The following is a 25,805-nucleotide window of genomic DNA, read 5'->3' as shown; positions in this document are numbered from 1 at the left end:
ATAAAAAAAAAAATAGGTAGTTGGGTGGGCTAATTACAGATGGGCTGTGTACAGGTTCAGTGATCGGTAAGCTGCTCTGACAACTGATGCTTAAAGATAGTGAGGGAGATAAGTGTCTCCAGCTTCAGAGATTTTTGCAGTTCGTTCCAGTAATTTGCAGCAGAGAACTGGAAGGAATGGCGGCCAAAGGAGGTGTTGGCTTTGGGGATGACCAGTGAGATATACCTGCTGGAACGCATACTACGGGTGGGTGTTGCAATGGTGACTAATGAGCTAAGATAAGGCGGGGATTTGCCTAGAAGTGATTTATAGATGACCTGGAGCCAGTGGGTTTGGCGACGAATATGTAGTGAGGGCCAGCCAACGAGAGCGTACAGGTCACAATGGTGGGTAGTATATGGGGCTTTGGTGACAAAACAGATGGCACTGTGATAGAGTACATCCAATTTGCTGAGTAGAGTGTTGGAGGCTATTTTGTAAATGACATCGCCGAAGTCAAGGATCGGTAGGATAGTCAGTTTTACGAGGGCATGTTTAGCAGCATGAGTGAAGGAGGCTTTGTTGCGAAATAGGAAGCCGATTCTAGATTTAACTTTGGATTGGAGATGCTTAATGTGAGTCTGGAAGGAGAGTTTACGATCTAACCAGACACCTAGGAATTTGTAGTTGTCCACATATTCTAAGTCAGTCCCGCCGAGAGTAGTGATTCTAGTCGGGCGCAGCGTTCGATTGAAGAGCATGCATTTAGTTTTACTAGCGTTTAAGAGCAGTTGGAAGCCACGGAAGTAGTGTTGTATGGTATTGAAGCTCGTTTGGAGGTTTGTTAACACAGTGTCCAATGAAGGGCCAGATGTATACAAAATGGTGTCGTCTGCGTAGAGGTGGATCTGAGAGTCACCAGCAGCAAGAGCGACATCATTGATATACACAGAGAATAGAGTCGGCCCGAGAATTTAACCTGTGGCACCCCCATAGAGACTGCCAGAGGTCCAGACAACAGGCCCTCCGATTTGACACATTGAACTCTATCTGAGAAGTAGTTGGTGAACCAGGCGAGGCAGTCATTTGAGAAACCAAGGCTATTTAGTCTGCCAATAAGAATGCGGTGATTGACAGAGTCAAAAGCCTTGGCCAGGTCGATGAAGACGGCTGCACAGTACTGTCTTTTATCGATCGCGGTTATTATATAATTTAGGACCTTGAGCGTGGCTGAGTTGCACCCATGACCAGCTCGGAAACCAAATTGCATAGCGGAGAAGGTACGGTGGGATTCGAAATGGTTGGTGATCTGGTTGTTAACTTGGCTTTCAAATACTTTCGAAAGGCAGGGCAGGATGAATATAGGTCTGTAACAGTTTGGATCTAGAGTATCACCCCCTTTGAAGAGGGGGATGACCGCGGCAGCTTTCCAATCTCTGGGGATCTCAGACGATACGAAAGAGAAGTTGAACAGGCTAATAATAGGGGTTGCGACAATTTCGGCGGCTAATTTTCGAAAGAAAGGGCCCAGATTGTCTAGCCCAGCTAGTAGTAGTGGTCCAGATTTTGCAGCTCTTTAAGGACATCAGCTATCTGAATTTGGGTGAAGGAGAAGCGGGGGGCATGGGAAACTTGCAGCGGAGGTTGCAGAGCTGGTGGCAAGGGTAGGGGTAGCCAGGTGGAAAGCATGGCCAGCCATAGCAAAATGCTTATTGAAATTCTTGATTATCGTAGATTTATCGGTGGTGACAGTGTGCTCTTATTCTCCATGGACTTTACAGTGTCCCAAAACTTTTTGGAGTTAGTGCTACAGGATGCACATTTCTGTTTGAAAAAGCTAGCCTTTGCTTTCCTAACTGATTGTGTATATTGGTTCCTGACTTCCCTGAAAAGTTGCATTTCGCGAGGGCTGTTCGATGCTAATGCAGTACGCCACAGGATGTTTTTGTGCTGGTCAAGGGCAGTCAAGTCTGGGGTGAACCAGGGGCTATACCTGTTCTTAGTTCTGAATTTTTTGAATGGGGCATGCTTATTTAAGATGGAGAGGAAAGCATTTTTGAAGAACATCCAGGCATCCTCTACTGATGGAATGAGGTCAATATCCATCCAGGATACCTGGGCCAGGTCAATTAGAAAGGCCTGCTCGCTGAAGTGTTTTAGGGAGCGTTTGACAGTGATGAGGGGTGGTCGTTTGACCGCGGACCCATTACGGATGCAGGCAATGAGGCAGTGATCGCTGAGATCCTGGTTGAAGACAGCGGAGGTGTATTTGGAGGGTAAATTAGTCAGGATGATATCTATGAGGGTGCCCATATGGCCACATTAGGGTTGTACCTGGTAGGTTCCTTGATAATTTGTGTGAGATTGAGGGCATCTAGTTTAGATTGTAGGACGGCCGGAGTGTTAAGCATATCCCAGTTAAGGTCACCAAGCAGTACGAACTCTGAGGATAGATGGGGAGGCAAGCAATTCACATATGGTGTCCAGGGCACAACTGGGGGCTGAAGGGGGTCTGTAGCAAGCGGCAACAGTGAGAGACTTATTTCTGGAAAGGTGGATTTTTAGAAGTAGAAGCTCAAACTGTTTGGGCACAGACCTGGATAGCATGATAGAGCTCTGCAGTAGATTGCAACTCCGTCCCCTTTGGCAGTTCTATCTAGACGGAAAATGTTGTAGTTCGGGATGGACATTTCTGAATCTTTGGTGGCCTTCCTAAGCCAGGATTCAGACACTGCTAGAACATCAGGGTTGGCAGAGTGTGCTAACACAGTGAATAACTCAATCTTGGGGAGGAGGCTTCTGATGTTAACATGCAAGAAACCAAGGCTTTTACGGTTACAGAAGTCAACAAATGATAGGGCCTGGGGAGTAGGAGTGATACTGGGGGCTATAGGGCCTGGGTTAACCTCTACATCACCAGAGGAACAGAGGAGGAATAGAATAAGGATACGGCTAAAGGCTTTAAGAACTGGTCTTCTAGTGCGTTGGGTACAGAGAATAAAAGGGGCAGATTTCCGGGCGTTGTAGAATAGATTCAGGGCATTATGACCGCGGACCCATTACGGATGCAGGCAATGAGGCAGTGATCGCTGAGATCCTGGTTGAAGACAGCGGAGGTGTATTTGGAGGGTAAATTAGTCAGGATGATATCTATGAGGGTGCCCATATGGCCACATTAGGGTTGTACCTGGTAGGTTCCTTGATAATTTGTGTGAGATTGAGGGCATCTAGTTTAGATTGTAGGACGGCCGGAGTGTTAAGCATATCCCAGTTAAGGTCACCAAGCAGTACGAACTCTGAGGATAGATGGGGAGGCAAGCAATTCACATATGGTGTCCAGGGCACAACTGGGGGCTGAAGGGGGTCTGTAGCAAGCGGCAACAGTGAGAGACTTATTTCTGGAAAGGTGGATTTTTAGAAGTAGAAGCTCAAACTGTTTGGGCACAGACCTGGATAGCATGATAGAGCTCTGCAGTAGATTGCAACTCCGTCCCCTTTGGCAGTTCTATCTAGACGGAAAATGTTGTAGTTCGGGATGGACATTTCTGAATCTTTGGTGGCCTTCCTAAGCCAGGATTCAGACACTGCTAGAACATCAGGGTTGGCAGAGTGTGCTAACACAGTGAATAACTCAATCTTGGGGAGGAGGCTTCTGATGTTAACATGCAAGAAACCAAGGCTTTTACGGTTACAGAAGTCAACAAATGATAGGGCCTGGGGAGTAGGAGTGATACTGGGGGCTATAGGGCCTGGGTTAACCTCTACATCACCAGAGGAACAGAGGAGGAATAGAATAAGGATACGGCTAAAGGCTTTAAGAACTGGTCTTCTAGTGCGTTGGGTACAGAGAATAAAAGGGGCAGATTTCCGGGCGTTGTAGAATAGATTCAGGGCATTATGTACAGACAAGGATATGGAAGGATATGATTACAGTGGAGGTACACCTAAGCATTGGGTAACAAGGAGAGATAGCATCACTGGAGGTACCGATTGAGCCGGTCTCCGCGTGTATGGGGGTGGGACAACGAGCTATCTGAGGCAGGTTGAGCGGGACTGGGGGCTCTACAGTGAAATAATACAATAAGAACTAACCCAAACAGCAATAGGCTAGGCATATTGACATGGGAGAGAGGCATAACGCAATCACAGGTGTTATTCGAGAGGGCTAAGACAACAACTGGTAATGGCGACGAAAGTTTGGGCTGAGGCTAAACAGATAAACAGGATGGGGTATCGTGTATAGGAACAGTCCAGCAGGCATCAGCTGTGTAGCTGAGTGATCATAAGGTCCAGTGAACAGCAATAGGTGAGTCCGGGAGCAGTTCGTAGGCTGCTACAGCACAGGTGAGCAGGAGGCACGGCTGTTGATTGCATGTGCTAGCAGACCTGGGCTAGCATATGGATTTTCGTGGTCATCTCAACGGGAAGCCTGTTGAAACCACATCAGTTGATTACGTCGGCAAACCAGTCGTGATGGATCGGCGGGGCTCCGTGTCGACACTAGGAGGTCCCGTCCGGTTGACAGAGCGGTAGATAGCCGGGAGATGGGCCTGGCTCGAGGCTAGCTCAAGGCTAACTGGTGCGTCGGGACAGTTGTGATTAGCCTACAACAGCCATTCAGTTGCAGCTAGCTAGTTGCGTTGATCCGGCTAGAGCTGGCTGGTAGGTAGTGCAGGCCACGGACAGTGGTGATGACCTCTAACGGTGGTTAATAGCAAGTAGCTAGTTAACTGGCTAGCTGGCTAGTTTCAGCCGTAGGTTCTTGATAAAAATAAATAAATAATAGAATCCGTTCCACATGGGTGAGGCGGGTTGCAGGAAAGTATATTTAGTTAAAGGATGGAAAGTGAGATAGAGAAATATGTAAAAAAAAAAAAAAAAAATGGCTATTTACACGAGGACACAACAGAATACACGACCGCACTGCTACGACATCTTGGCTTATTACAGTACCACTCAAAAGTTTGGACACACCTACTCATTCAAGGCTTTTTCTTTATTTTTACTATTTTTCTACATTGTAGAATTATAGTGAAGACATCAAAACTATGAAATAACACATATGGAATCATGTAGAAACATGTTGCTCCCGAGTAGAGCAGCAGTCTAAGGCACTGCATCTCAGTGCTAGAGGCGTCACTACAGACAGTGGTTTGATTCCAGGCTGTATCACAACCCGGCCGTAATTGGGAATCCCATTGGGCGGCGCACAATTGGCCCAGCGTCGTCCGGGGTAGGCCGTCATTGTAAATAAGAATTTGCCTAGTTAAATAAAGGTTAAATAAAAAATTACCAAAAAAGTGTTAAACAAATCAAAATATTTTTCTGATTCTTCAAAGTAGCCACCCTTTGCATTGATGACAGCTTTGCACACTCTTGCCATTCTCTCAACCAGCGTCACCTGGAATGCTTTTCAATTAAAATGTGCCTTGTTAAAAGTTAATTTATGGAATTTCTTTCCTTCTTAATGAGTTTGAGCCAATCAGTTGTGTTATGACAAGGTAGGGGTGGTATACAGAAGATAGCCCTATTTGATAAAAGACCAGGTCCATATTATGGCAAGAACAGCTCAAATAAGCAAAGAGAAACAGCAGTCCATCATTACTTTAAGACATGAAGGTCAGTCAATCTGGAAAATGTCTTCAAGTGCAGTCGCAAAAACCATCAAGCGCTCTGATGAAACTGGCTTTCATGGACCGGCACAGGAAAGGAAGACCCAGAGTTACCTCTGCTGCAGAGTATAAGTTCATTAGAGTTAACTGCACCTCAGATTGCAGCCCAAATAAATGCTTCACAGAGTTCTAGTAACAGACACATCTCAACATCAACTGTTCAGAGGAGACTGCGTGAATCAGGCCTTTATGGTCGAATTGCTGCAAATAAACCACTCCTAAAGGACACAAATAAGAAGAAGAGACTTGCTTGAGCCAAGAAACACGAGCAATGGACATTAGACCGGTGGAAATCTGTCCTTTAGTCTGATGAGTCCAAATTTGAGATTTTTGGTTCCAACCGCTGTGTCCGCGTGCATGTGTGGTTCCCACCGTGATGCATGGAGGAGGAGGTGTGATGGTGTGGGGGTGCTTTGCTGGTGACACTGTCTGGGATTTATTTAGAATTCAAGGCACACTTAACCAGCATGTCTACCACAGCATTCTGCAGCGATACGCCATCCCATCTGGTTTGCGCTTAGTGGGACTATACTTTGACCCAAAACACACCTCCAGGCTGTGTAAGGGCTATTTGACCAAGGAGAGTGATGGAGTGCTTCATCAGATGACCTGGCCTCCACAATCACCCGACCTCAACCCAATTGAGATGGTTTGGGATGAGTTGGACCGCAGAGTGAAGGAAAAGCAGCCAACAAGTGCTCAGCATATGTGGGAACTCCTTCAAGACTGTTGGAAAAGCATTCCAGGTGAAGCTGGTTGAGAGAATGCCAAGAGTGTGCAAAGCTGTCATCAAGGCAAAGGGTGGCTACTTTGAAGAATCTCAAATATAAAATATATTTTGATTTGTTTAACACTTTTTTGGTTACCACATGATTCCATATGTGTTATTTATTGGTTTACATACAATGTAGAAAATAGTACAAATAAAGAAAAACCCTTGAATGAGTTGGTGTGTCCAAACTTTTGACTTGTACTGTATATATATATATACACACTACATTACCAAAAGTATGTGGACACCTGCTCGTCGAACATCTCATTCCAAAATCATGGGCATTAATATTGAGTTGGTCCCCCCTTTGCTGCTATAACAGCCTCCACTCTTCTGGGAAGGCTTTCCACTACATGTTGGAACATTGCTGCAGGGAATTGCTTCCATTCAGCCACAAGAGCATTACTGAGGTCAGGCACTGATGTTGTGTGATTAGGCCTGGCTCACAGTCGGCATTCCAATTAATCCCAAAGGTGTTCGATGGGGTTGAGGTCAGGGCTCTGTGCAGGCCAGTCAAGTTCTTCCACACCGATCTCGACAAACCATTTCTGTATGGACCTCGCTTTTTGCATGGGGGATTGTCATGCTGAAACAGGAAAGGGCCTTCCCCAAACTGTTGCCACAAATTTGGAAGCACAGAATCGTCTAGAATGTCATTGTATGCTGTAGCGTTAAGATTTCCCTTCACTGGAACTAAGGGGCCTAGCCCGAACCATGAAAAACAGCCCCAGACCATTATTCTTCCTCCACCAAACTTTACTAGACGTTTCCACTTCACAGCACTTACAGTTGACCAGGACAGCTCTAGCAGGGCAGACATTTGACGAACTGACTTGTTGGAAAGGTGGTATCCTATAATGGGGCCACGTTGAAAGTCACTTAGCTCTTCAGTAAGGCCATTCTACTGCCAATGTTTGTCTATGGAGATTGCATGTCTGTGTGCTCGATTTTATACACCTGTCAGCAACTGGTGTGGCTGAAATAGCCGAATCCACATACTTTTGTATATATAGTGTATATATATATTTTTTCATTTAATTAGTGTGATATCTCCCACAAAATGCCACATAGCATTCCTGAACACAATAGGGTCTCTCTAGAGTAGACATACACTAATTTAGATACAGATTCAAATATCATACACATATTCAGTGGTAGTGGTTCACCCAAGCAGTAGGTGGGTGGGGAGTTTCACAGTGTGAATACAAGCTAACAGCCACTTGTTGAAATGTTTGCTTTTTGTACCAATTTGTTTTCTATATATGTTTTGTTTAGATTCCCCTTGTTGCGCATTTTGCTGTGTTTGTTTGCAGAATGTGAAATAGTGTTAAACATGGAATGACTTGCTGTTGTTTTATGATAAGCCCTTATGTAAGACCCACATTTAGTAACTGCACTGAACGGAAGCACATGTTAACTAAGACTAACATCTTTGAACACCGAGAGTGACAGATCTCAAATCCTCCACATACAATTACAGTACAAGACTATTCAAATGAGCTGATTCTGGTGGTCTTGAATTTCAAAGATACAGAATTAAAATGCAAGATTTATCATCACCACATTGTAATGCTAAGTGTATACTGTATTTCAATATTCAAGCCAGAATTTGAACTACTGTACAGTAGTAAAATTGTGAAACTGTCTAATGGCTTAATTCCCTTGGGTATTTCAGTTCAAATGTACAAATACATTTACTGTAAAATGAACTTTTATAATGTCATGTTTTTTTAGATACAGATGAAATGTGGAAAACTGTTGTAATAATTTAGAAAATAAAACTTCCTTCCAACCCTGGAGCTGTTCCACTGCCACCATGGGGAATGCGGGGGAACATAGGGGAACCTGCGTGACGTCTTGAGGATGTGAGGTCACACGAGTGGTGGCAGATCAGTCAGAGTTCTAAGCACAGCTTCCATCAGTCATGTGACCTGACAGCATCACAAACTCAGACATCTTGGAAAGGAGGCAAAACTATCATCATAGATGTCATGTATCATCTATTAAGTCAAAGTCTTTGATGTAGGACTGTGTATTTGTTATATTTAAAAAAGCCTATTCATTTGTTGTTATTTAATCACTGTATTTAACCATAGGCACTCAGCTAATAAATGTCATGCATAATTTAAAATAAATCTATGGTCTCTACATGAAATATGACAGTGACAAATAGGTGCACTTACCTATACTTGTTTACCTCCAAGCAGGCCATTTAAAAAGCCATTGTGCTCATAAAAAAAATATGTTTTTCATTTCATGTCTTAATTTCTCTATTTTCTATGTGACTTCATTACCTTGTTTTGATTATTTCTATCCATTCATACTAGAACTATGTCCATGCTATTCGAAAAAGCTTTTAACGTATTTTTTGATTGAATCAGAGATGTTTTAGTGTCTCCTTTAGAATCATCCACAGACAGCAGCCTCTACCCTGTCTGTCCACTGGGCCAGTTCCCCTGTGGCAACCTGTCTGTGTGCCTGCCCCAGCTTTACCAATGCAATGGGGTCCAGGACTGTGGTAACGGAGCTGACGAGGAGAACTGCGGTGAGCCTTGAACAACAGCAGCTACAAAAGTGTAAACAGATGGTTATTGTGCAGTATGTTTTTATTGTCACACACCAGATAGGTGCAGTGATGTGTTGATTTACAGGGTCAGCCATAGTAGTACAGCACCCCTGGAGCAAATTAGGGTTAAGTGCCTTGCTCAAGGGCACATCAACAGATTTCTCACCATGTCGGCTCGGGTATTTGAACCAGCAACCTCTCTAACCGCTGGCTCTAACCGCTAGGCTACCTGCCTCCCTAGTTGAAGTGGGAGGGAAGGCAGGGATGGTGGAAATAAGATAGCGTTTAGAAGACAATTATTTCTGCTGCAATGCATCTGCTCTGAGATAGTCATCAATAATCTAGTCCAGGGGTATTCAACGCGAGGTCCAGAGCCTGCAGGTTTTCTGTTCTACCTGATAATTAATTGCACCCACCTGGTGTCCCAGGTCTAAATTATTCCTTGATTACAGGGGAACAATGAAAAAAGCAGTGGAACTGGCTTCGAGGTCCAGAGTTGAGTTTGAGGGATCTAGTCACACCAAATATGAACAAACATACAGGTAACTGACAAAATAAAGGTAACACTTGAGTAAATAGGGATACAAAGTATATTGAAAGCAGGTGCTTCCACGCATGTGTGACTCCTGAGTTAATTAAGTAATTAACATCCCATCATGCTTAGGGTCATGTATAAAGATGTCCAGTTGCCGATTACTTTGGCTACCATGGCTAAAAGAAGAGCTCTCATGGACTTTGTTAGATGGGTCTCAAAGGAGCATAGGGGGTTTAAAGTGTGTGTGTGTGTGTTTCACTAGATCCCAACCAAATTGAACACTTATGTGAAATTCTGGAGTGGCGCCTGACAGCGTTTTCCACCCCCATCAACAAAACACCAAGTTATGGTATTTAGCATTTTATTAGGATCCCCATTAGCTAATGCTAATGCAGCAGCTACTCTTCTTGGGGTCCACACAAAACATAAAACATGACATAATACATAACATTAATAGACAAGTACATCACAAGGACAGAACTACATAAATTAAAAATAAGAATATACGCTTTCATACATTTATGCCTTCATAATCATGTGATTCATAGACACTACTGGATGCAAGTGCTTCACACAAAAACTAAAATGGAAATGCAATAACAAGGTGTGTTGCAAATAGGCTGACACTTTTCACTAAATTCCCCTGACGTGAATATAGCAACCTTGTTTCGCTAAATTCCCCTGACGTGAATATAGCAACCTTGTTTCGCTAAATTCCCCTGACGTGAATATAGCAACCTTGTTTCGCTAAATTCCCCTGACGTGAATAAAGCTACATTGTTTCTACAGTTACTGCCCATAATGGGTATCCTGGGGTAAAGTATAGACTTTTTTCAATTTCTCGTGGTAAAATGGTGTCACATCCCTCCAATAGAGTTCCAGACACAATCTATGCCAAGGCGCATTGAAACTGTTCTGGCGGCTCGTGGTGGCCCAACGGTTTATGTTGGTGTTTCTTTTATTTTGGCAGTTACCTATATGTCTATAACTTCACACATTTAAGTTGCACACAAAAACATGCACAAAAATAAATTAATTCTCTATCATCTTTCTCTGTACAGTGGATAACAGCGGGTGGCCACATCTTTTTGATGCCTTTATGAAGAAAAATGTTGAAGAGTCCAAGGAATGCAGTGAGTTGATGAATAAAAGTTTCTGAAGCAAATGCAACTATTTACATAGCCTAACTAATGTTGCACTGCTTTGAATGAATAATACATTAACTAAAACTGAACTAAAGCAAAACATTTATCAACCCATTTGAAATATGAAATCATAAATTGAGGTCATCCATTCACATACTTCTGTTACTGTAAATAATATGAATAATTTAAGCATTTCTAAGAGACTTTTAGGAATTATATCAACAATGTGGGACAACTGCCTGTGTGTGCATATGTCTTCTGTGCTTCTGCCCTGCAGTACTGGACGTGTTCCCAGAGGTATGTTTCTGTGAGGGCAGGAGAATAAACTGTAACAAAAAGGGTCTACTCAGCGTCCCAGCTGTGTCTTCCAATATAACAGCTCTGTGAGTATATTGGATTCCTGCCCTTGGGAAGTCTAACCCTAGATCACAGTGATTAATATCGGGACGGCTAGAGTATATATATATATATATATATATACAGTGGGGAGAACAAGTATTTGAAACACTGCCGATTTTGCAGGTTTTCCTACTTACAAAGCATGTAGAGGTCTGTAATTTTTATCATAGGTACACTTCAACTGTGAGAGACGGAATCTAAAACGAAAATCCAGAAAATCACATTGTATGATTTTTAAGTAATTAATTTGCATTTTATTGCATGAAATAAGTATTTGATACATCAGAAAAGCAGAACTTAATATTTGATACAGAAACCTGTGTTTGCAATTACAGAGATCATACATTTCCTGTAGGTCTTGACCAGGTTTGCACACAATGCAGCAGGGATTTTTGTCCACTCCTCCATACAGACCTTCTCCAGATCCTTCAGTTTCGGGGCTTTCGCTGGGCAATACGGACTTTCAGCTCCCTCCAAAGATGTTCTATTGGGTTCAGGTCTGGAGACTGGCTAGGCCACTCCAGGACCTTGAGATGCTTCTTACAGAGCCACACCTTAGTTGCCCTGGCTGTGTGTTTTGGGTCGTTGTCATGCTGGAAGACCCAGCCACGACCCATCTTCAATGCTCTTACTGAGGGAAGGAGGTTGTTGGCCAAGATCTCGCGATACATGGCCCATCCATCCTACCCTCAATACGGTTCAGTCGTCCTGTCCCCTTTGCAGAAAACCATCCCCAAAGAATGATGTTTCCACCTCCATGCTTCACGGTTGGGATGGTGTTCTTGGGGTTGTACTCATCCTTCTTCTTCCTCCAAACACGGCGAGTGGAGTTTAGACCAAAAAGCTCTATTTTTGTCTCATCAGACCACATGACCTTATCACATTCCTCCTCTGGATCATCCAGATGGTCATTGGAAAACTTCAGACGGGCCTGGACATGCGCTGGCTTGAGCAGGGGGACCTTGCGTGCGCTGCAGGATTTTAATCCATGACGGCGTAGTGTGTTACTAATGGTTTTCTTTGAGACTGTGGTCCCAGCTCTCTTCAGGTCATTGACCAGGTCCTGCCGTGTAGTTCTGGGCTGATCCCTCACCTTCCTCATGATCATTGATGCCCCACGAGGTGAGATCTTGCATGGAGCCCCAGACCGAGGGTGATTGACCGTCATCTTGATCTTCTTCCATTTTCTAATTATTGCGCCAACAGTTGTTGCCTTCTCACCAAGCTGCTTGCCTATTGTCCTGTAGCCCATCCCAGCCTTGTGCAGGTCTACAATTTTATCCCTGATGTCCTTACACATCTCTCTGGTCTTGGCCATTGTGGAGAGGTTGGAGTCTGTTTGATTGAGTGTGTGGACAGGTGTCTTTTATACAGGTAACAAGTTCAAACAGGTGCAGTTAATACAGGTAATGAGTGGAGAACAGGAGGGCTTCTTAAAGAAAAACGAACAGGTCTGTGAGAGCCGGAATTCTTACTGGTTGGTAGGTGATCAAATACTTATGTCATGCAATAAAATGCAAATTAATTACTTAAAAATCATACAATGTGATTTTCTGGATGTTTGTTTTAGATTCCGTCTCTCACAGTTGAAGTGTACCTATGATAAAAATTACAGACCTCTACATGCTTTGTAAGTAGGGAAACCTGCAAAATCGGCAGTGTATCAAATACTTGTTCTCCCCACTGTATATATATACCAGGACAAAATGTGTACATCTATAGCTAGGTTTCCATCCAATTGGCGACAAAGAATCTGCATAAAGAAAATATGTGCATTTTCCCACAAGTGGTGTGATTCCACCAAACTGACTTGTTGCGGATAAAAATCTGTTTGTGATGACGTAGTGCACATAAAATGTACTTTTTCGCTTACGTTTTCATGTACCGAATAAAAAACCTAAAGTTCAATGTGTTTCCATCGCATTTTCAACTCCACTAATAGTTTTGTCACAAAAACTGTTGTGTTAAATAGCAAATGTGCCTACTCTGGCCTTGGCAAGTGCACTCTAGCCAACAGCTCGCAGATACAGTGCGGGTAGGCTAGTCTACATAATGAGATTATTATGGATAGGAGCGAGAATATTTTTATTTGTCAAATGGCAGTCAAGCATGGCTCATCATGTCACCAGAATAAGACCCTCGATATTTATTGGAAAAGAGCATCAAGCTCATCACGTGCAATTTCACCACCTTGTGAAGTTCAATCAAGTACAGGCTTAACTGAATAACAACAGAGACAAAATGCAATATAGAATGTTATTGAATAGTTTGGGGTAGGCCTCATCTCCGAATTCTCCTCGGAGCCAGATGCTAATGACAGGTTGCCCTATGCTGGAGACTTCTTGTTTCCATCACAGCTGTCATGATTTTAAAAATATACTGTATGACTTTACTTGCAAAAAAACTGTGGATGGAAATGTGGTTTATGATGCTGTCGTGACAGTCAAACTAGCAGATATCTTTACCTTCAGTGAGCTGAACAGCAACCAGATAACAGCTCTCCAACCAGACCAGTTCATCCGCTACAAACACCTTGAGAGACTGTAAGTGTGTGACCCCCTCTTTTGACCTTTCCTTCTTGCTCTGCCCTTGACTCTAAATTGTAAAGTGACAAGTATTTATTTGTTCAGTTTGTGTTCAATCTGTTTAAAGGTCCTGAATAGTCAAAACCATGTTTTTCTTCGAATTGGATGATATTTGGAAGAAACCAGATCAAAGTAGGATGACCAAAGTATGAAAAATGACTGTTGCTTGTACATTGATAAAGTTTGGTTCATCAAAGACTTGAATTCAGGAAGCCAGATTATTGGGGATGTATGTAACATCACATTTAGCCATTCATTTTAATACACAAATGGTAATGTCTTATTCTCTTACCAAATTTTAATAAGTACCGCCTTGTAATAATCATCGCAGAAGGCATGTTTGCAGAGGGGCGTGGTTAAAGGGGAATGGAAACACTAGGCTTTAGAAGACCAGCTAACTGTAACTCTAAATCACCATATTGGCACTGTTGCGTCACTGGCAGGAAAGTTATGTAATTCCTGAATTTACTGAGACCATGACCTCTGCGTGCATTAATAGTACATAACAACATCATTGACAGTTACCTTCAAGTCAAAAAGCTTGGCTGAGAGGCTAGCTAGTTATAATCATAAGGGTTAGGCTTCAGGCTTTTAGTCTACATTACTAATTGCAACAGCCAGCAGGCTTAGCTACTATTTCTAGGAATCATGACATATCACAGAAACAGACACCTAATGAAGATATCTAGCTATGTAGTTAGCTATCTATCTAGCTAGCTAATAATTATAGCTATGGGGAGCATAGCTAGCTATTTAGCTAGCTACATTTTACTGGTAAAATAGCAATCCTATAGCAGCCCTCTGGCTGGCGAGCTAGCTACATATCAAATCACTAGCCAGTTTGTTTTAGCTCTTAGTAATACCTAATGAGAAATGCTCTTCAAATTGTCAATATGAGCATGTTATGTTGTACATCTATCAAAGCGAAATCAAGTAGCTAGATTGCCTCGTTTTGGCTGACCGTCTACTCGGCTTGTTATCAAAAGTTAATTTCATAGACTCATCTTATCAGTTGGGAAAAAATACTACAAAACAGCTGGTGCGCGATCTCTAATATTAAGGAAGTCTCGAGGTTCTGCTCGTTGGAGTTAGAATACCTCATGATAAGCTGTAGACCATACTATTTACCAAGAGAGTTTTCATCTGTATTTTTTGTAGCTGTCTATTTACCACCACAAACTGATGCTGGCACTAAGACCACACTCAACGAGCTGTATAGGGCCATAAGTAAAGAAGAAAATGCTCATCCAGAGGCAGTGCTCCTAGTGGCCAGTGATTTTAATGCAGGAAAATTGAAATCCGTTTTTACCTCATTTCTACCAGCATGTCACCTGTGCAACTAGATGGATAAAAACTCTAGATCACCTTTACTCCACACACAGAAATGCATACAAAGCTCTTCCCCGCCCTCCATTTGGCAAATCTGACCATAACTCTATCCTCCTGATTCCTGCTTACAAGCAAAAACTCAAACAGTAAGTACCAGTGATGCGCTCCATGCGGAAGTGGTCCGATGAAGCGGATGCTAAGTTACAGGGTTGTTTCGCTAGCACAGACTGGAATATGTTCCAGGATTCATCCGATTGCATTGAGGAGTTTACCAGATCAGTCACCGGCTTCATTAATAAGTGCATCGACGACGTTGTCCCCACAGTGACCATACGTACATATCAAAACCAGAAGCCCTGGATTAAAGGCAACATCCACACTGAGCTAAAGGCTAGAGCTCCCGCTTTCAAGGAGCAGGACACTAATCCGGACACTTATAAGAAATCCCGCAACGCCCGCTGACGAACCATCAAACAGGCAAAGCGTCAATACAGGACTAAGATCAAATCGTACTACAGTGGCTCTGACGCTCGTTGGATGTGTACGCATACCAGGACGCATACTCAGAGCATGCGCTGACCAGCTGGCAAGTGACTTCACTGACATCTTCTCCTCTCTGACCCAGTCTGTAATACCTACATATTTCAAGCAAACCACCATAGTCACTGTCCCTAAGAAAGCCAAGGTAACCTGTCTAAATGACTACCGCCCTGTAGCACTCACATCTGTAGCCATGAAATGCTTTGAAAGGCTGGCCATGGCTCACATCAACACCATCATCCCAGAAACCTTGGACCAACTCCAATTCGCATACAGCCCCAACAGATCCACATATGACGCAATCTATATTGCACTCCTAACTGCCCTTTCCCACCTGGACTAAAGGAACACCTACTGTATGTGAGAATGCTGTTCATTGACTACAGCTCAGCGTTCAACATCTCTGGTCCAAGCTAATGCAAGCTTATTATCATGTAGCAGCCTATGCTGACTAGCGTCGCTAGCATGCTAATGTTAGCTAGCTAATATACCATAGTAGTAGGTCCGCAGAATCAAGCAAATGGTACTCAACTCATGAGAACATCATGTTTTTGTGTGTTTTTTGTTTTTTTTTCACCTTTATTTAACCAAGTAAGCCAGTTGAGAACAAGTTCTCATTTACAACTGCGACCTGGCCAAGATAAAGCAAAGCAGTGCGATAAAAACAACAACAACACAGAGTTACATATGGGATAAACAAAACGTACAGTCAATAACACAATATAAAATATATATACAATGTGTGCAAATGTAGTAAATTATGGAGGTAAGGCAATAAATAGGCCACAGTGCAAAATAATTACAATTTAGTATTAACACTGGAATGATAGATGTGCAGAAGATGATGTGCAAATAGAGATACTGGGGTGCAAATTAGCAAAATAAAAAACAATATGGGGATGAGGTAGTTGGGTGTGCTAATTACAGATGGGCTGTGTACAGGTGCAGTGATCGGTAAGCTGCTCTGACAACTGATGCTTAAAGTTAGTGAGGGAGATAAGAGTCTCCAACTTTAGAGATTTTTGCAGTTCGTTCCAGTCATTGGCAGCAGAGAAGCAGAGAAGGTATGGCGGCCAAAGGAGGTCTTGGCTTTGGGGATGACCAGTGAGATATACCTGCTGGAACGCATACTATGGGTGGGTGTTGCTATGGTGACCAATGAGCTAAGATAAGGCAGGTATTTGCCTAGCAGTGATTTATAGATGACCTGGAGCCAGTGGGTTTGGCGACAAATATGTAGTGAGGGCCAGCCAACGAGAGCGTACAGGTCACAATGGTGGGTAGTATATGGGGCTTTGGTGACAAAACGGATGGCACTGTGATAGACTACATCCAATTTGCTGAGTAGAGTGTTGGAGGCTATTTTGTAAATGACATTGCCGAAGTCAAAGATCGGTAGGATAGTCAGTTTTACGAGGGCATGTTTGGCAGCATGAGTGAAGGAGGCTTTGTTGCGAAATAGGAAGACGATTCTAGATTTAACTTTGGATTGGAGATGCTTAATGTGAGTCTGGAAGGAGAGTTTACGGTCTAACCAGACACCTAGGTATTTGTAGTTGTCCACATATTCTAAGTCAGACCCGCCGAGAGTAGTGATTCTAGTCGGGCGGGCGGGTGCAAGCAGCATTCGATTGAAGAGCATACATTTAGTTTTACTAGTGTTTAAGAGCAGTTGGAGGCTACGGAAGGAGTGCTGTATGGCATTGAAGCTCGTTTGGAGGTTTGTTAACACAGTGTCCAATGAAGGGCCAGATGTATACAAAATGGTGTTGTCTGCGAAGAGGTGGATCTGAGAGTCACCAGCAGCAAGAGCGACATCATTGACATACACAGAGAATACAGTCGGCCCGAGAATTGAACCCTGTGGCACCCCCATAGAGACTGCCAGAGGTCCAGACAACAGGCCCTCCGATTTGACACATTGAACTCTATCTGAGAAGTAGTTGGTGAACCAGGCGAGGCAGTCATTTGAGAAACCAAGGCTATTTAGTCTGCCAATAAGAATGCGGTGATTGACAGAGTCAAAAGCCTTGGCCAGGTCGATGAAGACGGCTGCACAGTACTGTCTTTTATCGATCGCGGTTATTATATCATTTAGGACCTTGAGCGTGGCTGAGGTGCACCCATGACCAGCTCGGAAACCAGATTGCATAGCGGAGAAGGTACGGTGGGATTCGAAATGGTCGGTGATCTGTTTGTTAACTTGGCTTTCAAATACTTTCGAAGGGCAGGATGGATATAGGTCTGTAACAGTTTGGATCTAGAGTATCCCCCCCTTTGAAGAGGGGGATGACCGCGGCAGCTTTCCAATCTCTGGGGATCTCACACGATACGAAAGAGAGGTTGAACAAGCTGGTATTAGGAGTTGCGACAATTTCGGCTGCTAATTTTAGAAAGAAAGGGTCCAGATTGTCTAGCCCAGCTGATTTGTAGGGGTCCAGATTTTGCAGGGGGGGGGGGGGGGCGCATGGGCAACTTGCAGCGGAGGGTGCAGAGCTGGTGGCCCGGGTAGGGGTAGCCAGGTAGAAAGCATGGCCAGCCATAGCAAAATGCTTGTTGAAATATTTGATTATCGTAGATTTATCGGTAGTGACAGTGTTTCCTAGCCTCAGTGCAGTGGGCAGCTGGGAGGAGGTGCTCTTATTCTCCATGGACTTTACAGTGTCCCAAAACTTTTTGGAGTTAGTGCTACAGGATGCAAATTTCTGTTTGAAAAAGCTAGCCTTCGCTTTCCTAACTGATTGTGTATATTTGTTCCTGACTTCCCTGAAAAGTTGCATATCGTGGGGGCTGTTCGATGCTAATGCAATACGCCACAGGATGTTTTTGTGCTGGTCAAGGGCAGTCAAGTCTGGGGTGAACCAGGGGCTATATCTGTTCTTAGTTCTGCATTTTTTGAATGGGGTATGCTTATTTAAGATGGAGAGGAAAGCACTTTTAAAGAACAACCAGGCATCCTCTACTGATGGAATGAGGTCAATATCCATCCAGGATACCCGGGCCAGGTCAATTAGAAAGGCCTGCTTGCTGAAGTGTTTTAGGGAGCGTTTGACAGTGATGAGGAGTGGTCGATTGACCGCAGACCCATTACGGACGCAGGCAATGAGGCAGTGATTGCTGAGATCCTGGTTGAAGACAGCGGAGTTGTATTTAGAGGGTAAATTAGTCAGGATGATATCTATGAGGGTGCCCATGTTAACAGATTTAGGGTTGTACCTGGTAGGTTCCTTGATAATTTGTGTGAGATTGAGGGCATCTAGTTTAGATTGTAGGACGGCCGGGGTGTTAATTATTTCCAGTTTAGGTCACCAAGCAATACGAACTCAGCTGGGGGCTGAGGGGGGTCTGTAGCAAGCGGCAACAGTGAGAGACTTATTTCTGGAAAGGTGGATTTTTAGAAGTAGAAGCTCAAACTGTTTGGGCACAGACCTGGATAGTATGATAGAGCTCTGCAGGCTATCTCTACAGTTGATTGCAACTACATCCCCTTTGGCAGTTCTTTCTAGACGGAAAATGTTGTAGTTGGGAATGGAAATGTCTGAATCTTTGGTGGCCTTCCTAAGCCAGGATTCAGACACTGCTAGAACATCAGGGTTGGCAGAGTGTGCTAACACAGTGAATAACTCAAACTTGGGGAGGAGGCTTCTGATGTTAACATGCAAGAAACCAAGGCTTTTGCGGTTACAGAAGTCAACAAATGATGGCGCCTGGGGAGTAGGAGTGATACTGGGGGTTACAGGGCCTGGGTTACCCTCTACATCACCAGAGGAACAGAGGAGGAATAGAATAAGGATACGGCCAAATGCTTTAAGAACTGGTCTTCTAGTGTGTTGGGTACAGAGAATAAAAGGGGCAAATTTCCGGGCGTTGTAGAATAGAGTCAGGGCATTATGTACAGACAAGGATATGGAAGGATATGAGTACAGTGGAGGTAAACCTAAGCGTTGGGTAACGATGAAAGAGATAGCATCACTGGAGGCACCGATTGATCCGGTGTTAAGGTCCAGTGATTCAGTGATTCCGGCAGAAAATCCGATATGCTATGGCTCGATAGCGCGATGTGCAGACTGGCCGATAATTGTCCAGACTAGAGCTGGCTGGTAGGTAGTGCAGGCCAAGGTCAATGGTGAAGACCGCTAACGGTGACTAATAGCAAGTAGCTAGTTAGCTGGCTAGCTGGCTAGTTTCAGCCGGATGTTCTAGATAAGAAGGTATAAAGAAATAATAGAATCCGTTCCACATTGGGTGAGGCGGGTTGCAGGAAAGTATATTTAGTTAAAGGATGGAAAGTGAGATTGAGAAATATATACTAAAAAGACAAAAAAAATACAGGCTATTTACGGCCGGTTGTGATACAGCCTGGAATCGAACCAGGGGTCTGTAGTGACGCCTCAAGCACTGAGATGCAGTGCCTTAGACCACCGCGCCACTCGGGAGCAATGGGCTAAGGCTTGGTGACTGATTTTCTGCTTAGAGACATAGTGAATATCATATTTTCCCTGAGAAATTGTGAGAATTTGCGCACTCACAGACAATAGTGTGCAACTGCAGTCCTTAATTAAGTGTGTTCCTGCATGTGGGCAATCCTGAATACCCCCCGTTGAGTATCCCATTGGTTCCTGCATGATAGCCCCCCCCCTCGAGCACCCCATTGGTTTCTGCATGAATGCCCCCCCTCGAGCACGACATCCTCATGCTTGTGTGACACTTTTGAATGTGGGTCAAAAGGGAAATAAAAACATTATCTGAATTAACAAGAATGCAGCCATTTGCCGTTAGTGAGAAGAGCGAAAATCCGTTAGTGAGAAGAGCGAAAATCTATGTATAATCAAAAATAATTTGACATCGAAATCATAACCATTGCAGAATATATTCTTCACCGTTTCTGGCTGCATTGGGTTCATATTTCCGAAGGAGCCTTAGCCTACAACAAATTACCATGCGCATCTCTCATTTCATTCGACCTAGTAGCCTATTAAATAGATAGGCCAATATGTATTTCAAGTTTTGCAATATCATAGGCAGCACGGTTGATAATACAGTCTAATTTAACAGCTGATCTTTTACATTGAAGTAGGCCTATGTATGCTACTATAAGTAAGGTAATTGCATTGTTTTGAGTAGCCTGCCCTACAATGTTTCAGAATTCGCAGACAGTTCATCATATTTAGGTTGGGGAAAAGTTGATGCAAAACATTGAATTCAAACGTTCTGCTGACAGGTCCATGACAATTTGCCATTGTTTTCTATTTCAGAAATGTACAGTCCTTTTCCAGATTCAGCATAAATGACTGCTAAAGATTAAAATATTCTGTCAACACAGTAAATAGACCGGTAGCTTATGTAAATTATTTGACAGTATGGGTAGGCACAGCAATGCCACAGACACGTCACAGGGGCTATAAAGCTGAAGCATCCATCTAGAATGGTTTCTCACCCCCAAATATGGTAGTGAGAGGAAGTCCAGTCGCGGGTAGTGGGAGAGGATGGAACTAGGTGAAACTGGGCCGACATTCTGCTGATTTTCTCATCGATGAAACATCTGATCTCAATAACTTTTTCTGTTCCCAAAACTACACTGAACAAAAATATGAACGCAGCATGTATAGTGTTGGTCCCATGTTTCATGTGCTGAAATAAAAGATCCCACAAATGTTTCACTCTACAATGTGCAGTTTTGTCACACAACACAATGCCACAGATGTCTCAAGTTTTGAGGGAATGTCCACCAGAGCTGTTGCCAGAGAATTGAATGTTCATTTCTATACCATAAGCCGCCTCCAACGTCGTTTTAGAGAATTTGGCAGTACGTCCAACCGGCCTCACAACCGCAGACCATGTGTAACCACGCCAACCCAGGACCTCCACATCCGGCTTCTTCAACTGCAGGATCGTCTGAGACCAGCCACCCAGACAGCTGATGAAAGTGTGGGTTTGCACAACCGAATAATTTCTGCACACTGTCAGAAACCGTCTCAGGGATCTCCTCTGCGTGCTCATCATCCTCACAAGGGTCTTGACCTGACTGCAGTTCGGCGTCGTAACCGACAACAGTGGGCAAATGCTCACCTTTAATGGCCACTGGCATGAATCCCGGTTTCAACTATACTGGGCAGATGGCAGACAACGTCATTTCCGCTCGGCTCCGGGCAGCCGAGCGGAAATGGAGGAAAACTAGACTCCCTGCGGACCTGGCATCTTTTCACTCCCTCCTCTCTACATTTTCTTCATCTGTTTCTGCTGCTAAGGCCACTTTCTACCACTCTAAATTCCAAGCATCTGCCTCTAACCCTAGGAAGCTCTTTGCCACCTTCTCCTCCCTGCTGAATCCTCCTCCCCCCCCCCCCCCCCCCCCCTCCCTCTCTGTGGATGACTTCGTCAACCATTTTGAAAAGAAGGTTGACGACATCCGATCCTCATTTGTTAAGTCAAATGACACTGCTGGTCCTGCTCACACTGCCCTACCCTATGCTTTGACTTCTTTCTCCCCTCTCTCTCCAGATAAAATCTTGCGACTTGTGACGGCCAGCCGCCCAACAACCTGCCCGCTTGACCCTATCCCCTCCTCTCTTCTCCAGACCATCTCCGGTGACCTTCTCCCTTACCTCACCTCGCTGATCAACTCATCCTTGACCGCTGGCTATGTCCCTTCCGTCTTCAAGAGAGCGAGAGTTGCACCCCTTCTCAAAAAACCAACACTCGATCCCTCTGATGTCAACATCTACAGACCAGTATCCCTTCTTTCTTTTCTCTCCAAAACTATTGAGCGTGCCGTCTTTAGCCAACTCTCTTGCTATCTCTCTCAGAATGACCTTCTTGATCCAAACCAGTCAGGTTTCAGGACTGGTCATTCAACTGAGACTGCTCTTCTCTGTGTCACGGAGGCTCTCCGCACTGCTAAAGCTAACTCTCTCTCCTCTGCTCTTGTCCTTCTAGACCTGTCTGCTGCCTTTGATACTGTGAACCATCAGATCCTCCTCTCCACCCTCTCCGAGCTGGGCATCTCCGGCGCGGCTCACTCTTGGATTGCGTCCTACCTGACCGGTCGCTCCTACCAAGTGGCATGGCGAGAAGCTGTCTCCGCACCATGTGCTCTCACCACTGGTGTCCCCCAGGGCTCAGTTCTAGGCCCTCTCCTATTCTCGCTATACACCAAGTCACTTGGCTCTGTCATATCCTCACATGGCCTCTCCTATCATTGCTACGCAGACGACACACAACTAATCTTCTCCTTTCCCCCTTCTGATAACCAGGTGGCGAATCGCATCTCTGCATGTCTGGCAGACATATCAGTATGGATGACGGATCACCACCTCAAGCTGAACCTTGGCAAGACAGAGCTGCTCTTCCTCCCGGGGAAGGACTGCCCTTTCCATGATCTCGCCATCACGGTTGACAACTCCGTTGTGTCCTCCTCCCAGAGTGCAAAGAGCCTTGGCGTGACCCTGGACAACACCCTGTCGTTCTCCGCTAACATCAAGGCGGTGACCCGATCCTGTAGGTTCATGCTCTACAACATTCGCAGAGTACGACCCTGCCTTACACAGGAAGCGGCACAGGTCCTAATCCAGGCACTTGTCATCTCCCGTCTGGATTACTGCAACTCGCTGTTGGCTGGGCTCCCTGCCTGTGCCATTAGACCCCTACAACTCATCCAGAATGCCGCAGCCCGTCTGGTGTTCAACCTTCCCAAGTTCTCTCACGTCACCCCGCTCCTCCGCACACTACACTGGCTTCCAGTTGAAGCTCGCATCTGCTACAAGACCATGGTGCTTGCCTGCGGAGCTGTGAGGGGAACGGCACCTCCGTACCTTCAGGCTCTGATCAGTCCCTACACCCAAACGAGGGCACTGCGTTCATCCACCTCTGGCCTGCTGGCTCCCCTACCTCTGCGGAAGCATAGTTCCCGCTCAGCCCAGTCAAAACTGTTCGCTGCTCTGGCACCCCAATGGTGGAACAAGCTTCCTCACGACGCCAGGACAGCGGAGTCACTCACCACCTTCCGGAGACATTTGAAACCCCACCTCTTTAAGGAACACCTGGGATAGGATAAATTAATCCTTCTACTCCCCCCCCTTACCCCACCCCACCCCCCCAAAAAATAATTGTAAAGTGGTTATCCCACTGGCTATAAGGTGAATGCACCAATTTGTAAGTCGCTCTGGATAAGAGCGTCTGCTAAATGACGTAAATGTAAATGTAAATGTCATGTGGGTGAGCGGTTTGTGAACAGAGTGCCCGATGGTGGCGGTGGGGTTATGGTATGGGCAGGCATTAGCTACGGACAATGAATACAATTGTATTTTATCGATGGCAATTTGAATGCACAGAAATAGCATGACAAGATCCTGAGGCCCATTTCTTTTAAGGTAACTGTATTCCCAGTCACCTGAAAACCATAGATTAGGGCCTAATGAATTTATTTCAATTGATGGATTTCCTCATATGAACTGTAACGCAATAAAATCTTTGAAACTGTTGCATGTTGCGTTCATATTTTTGTGCAGTATACTACTGAAAGCATAAGCTACAGCTAGCTAGCACTGCAGTGCATAAAATGTGGTGAGTAGTTGACTCAGAGAAAGACAATAGCGTTTTTCAAAAATGAAGGAGAAGCAAGAGAGAGAGTGTGAGAGAGCGCTAGCTATATTTCATATTGTTTATCACTTTCACTTACTTAGATAGTGAATGCAGCTAGCTAGTTTAGCCTACTCAAACACCCGGCTCAAATAGAGAGGGATGCTATGTTACCTAGCTGGCTATGGCTATCCAACACTGGAACTATTCCAAGTCAAGGTAAGCGTTTGGTTTGATTAATTTACTGCCACCAGGGCCCGCCGGTGTAAATACTAAACTGCTTGCTAACTGTACACTGTACTGCATGATTGTAGCGGGTTTACTAACGCGTTAGTTCTAGTAACTATGTTGTTGAATTGACGTTAGCTAATATGATGACAACGATGTAGGCTGTGTGTAGCGATTAGCGTTTATAATATGAAGGTTCGGCATGGAAAGGTTTTTTCGCCTGGTCATAGACAGCTGATATGTTGTGCACTGAAGTCCACAAGCAAAGGGAAAAGGTGAGAGGAAAAGAGCGCGTAGATGTGAGAAGGAATTATACAATGATCTTGCTGCTATGAAAGTGAACTGTGTTTGCATGTGATCCGGGGTGTATTCATTCCACTGTGTTGAAAAACCTTTCTTAAACTGAAGCAAACGGAATGAAACTTGGATAAACATACCTGAATTTGTACAATAGAAACTCTTGTTTGCAACTGTTGGACTAATGATCACACCCTAGATCAGCTAGATGCAGGCAAGATTGTGCAAGGCGGTATTGAATGTGTCAATGTCTGTCACCTTGATTAATCAAATGTATCTTGGCCTGTGCACCTACGTTGTAAACTTTCATTCATAGGTTAGGTTGTAGCAACCTCATGATGGGTGTAGGGAAAATTTGAGTATCATGTAGTAGCCTAAACCTATTGATGTTACATTGAGCTGGGTGAATGGAATATAAATGACAGACATTCAATATGCTGTGATAGAAATAAGGCCATGTTCATTAAAAAAAGAATCGTCCTCCCTCATCAAAATGGCACCGACCGCCACTGGTTCACATGGCTGATATTCTGAGAGTTTATAACTGAACAAAAAGGTAGGTCATGTTAATTTGAGTGTACAACACATACAAATTTGAGACATATTCCCTTACCCTCTTTATTGCAGGATTGTGAGCTGTGATTAATCAACATTGACACTAGTTCGTCTTGAATAATAGTTTTAAGTTTAAACACTTCACTTCGAAGGACAAACACTTTCATATAATTTCAAAGTGTACAAGTAAGCTAACGCATATGTAAAGGTTAGACATCGTAGTAACAAGTAGGCTATTATTACTAAAGCATAATTTCAGGTGAACAAAATAAAGTAAAAAAAAAGTTAATACCAGAGGTGGCCAACCTCGCTCCACTGATCCCTGATCTACTGGGTGAGCAGATTTCTGGTCTAGCCCAGCAATAGCACACTTGATTATCAACTAATTAGGTTTAATAAATTGAATCAGGTGTGTAAGGGCTGGGCTGGAACAGAAGCCTGGACACCCAGCAGGGTTGTTCTGCTCCAGTTGTAATAGGTTTATACATTTTGTGTGACTTTTAAACAGTATTTTTGTTTACAAAATTTGCTAACATAAGTATGCATATAATCAATGGTATAAAAGGATTTACCCTTATTCTCTTGGGACCTCTTCATCTGCAGACAGGGTTTCATGGCTCTCTGTA

General features: G+C 44.1%; 1 protein-coding gene across 1 annotated transcript in view; it reads left to right on the top strand.

The window, feature by feature from the left end:
- The window catches only part of LOC311142029 (relaxin receptor 1-like), a gene marked incomplete at both ends in the record, with an annotated part of 55,357 nt that overhangs the window by 2,797 nt on the left and 26,755 nt on the right, over nt 1-25,805 (top strand). Inside the window, 4 exons of the mRNA XM_084177575.1 lie at nt 8,828-8,968; nt 10,586-10,657; nt 10,947-11,052; nt 13,540-13,611. Of these exons, the coding sequence (XP_084033701.1) occupies nt 8,828-8,968; nt 10,586-10,657; nt 10,947-11,052; nt 13,540-13,611 (391 nt within the window). The remainder of the gene's footprint in view (nt 1-8,827; nt 8,969-10,585; nt 10,658-10,946; nt 11,053-13,539; nt 13,612-25,805) is intronic.

The sequence above is a fragment of the Coregonus lavaretus genome, assembly GCF_964263955.1.
Source record: "Coregonus lavaretus genome assembly, chromosome: 15".
NCBI classification, from domain to species: Eukaryota; Metazoa; Chordata; class Actinopteri; order Salmoniformes; family Salmonidae; genus Coregonus; species Coregonus lavaretus.
This window is presented reverse-complemented; position numbering and strand designations above follow the sequence as displayed.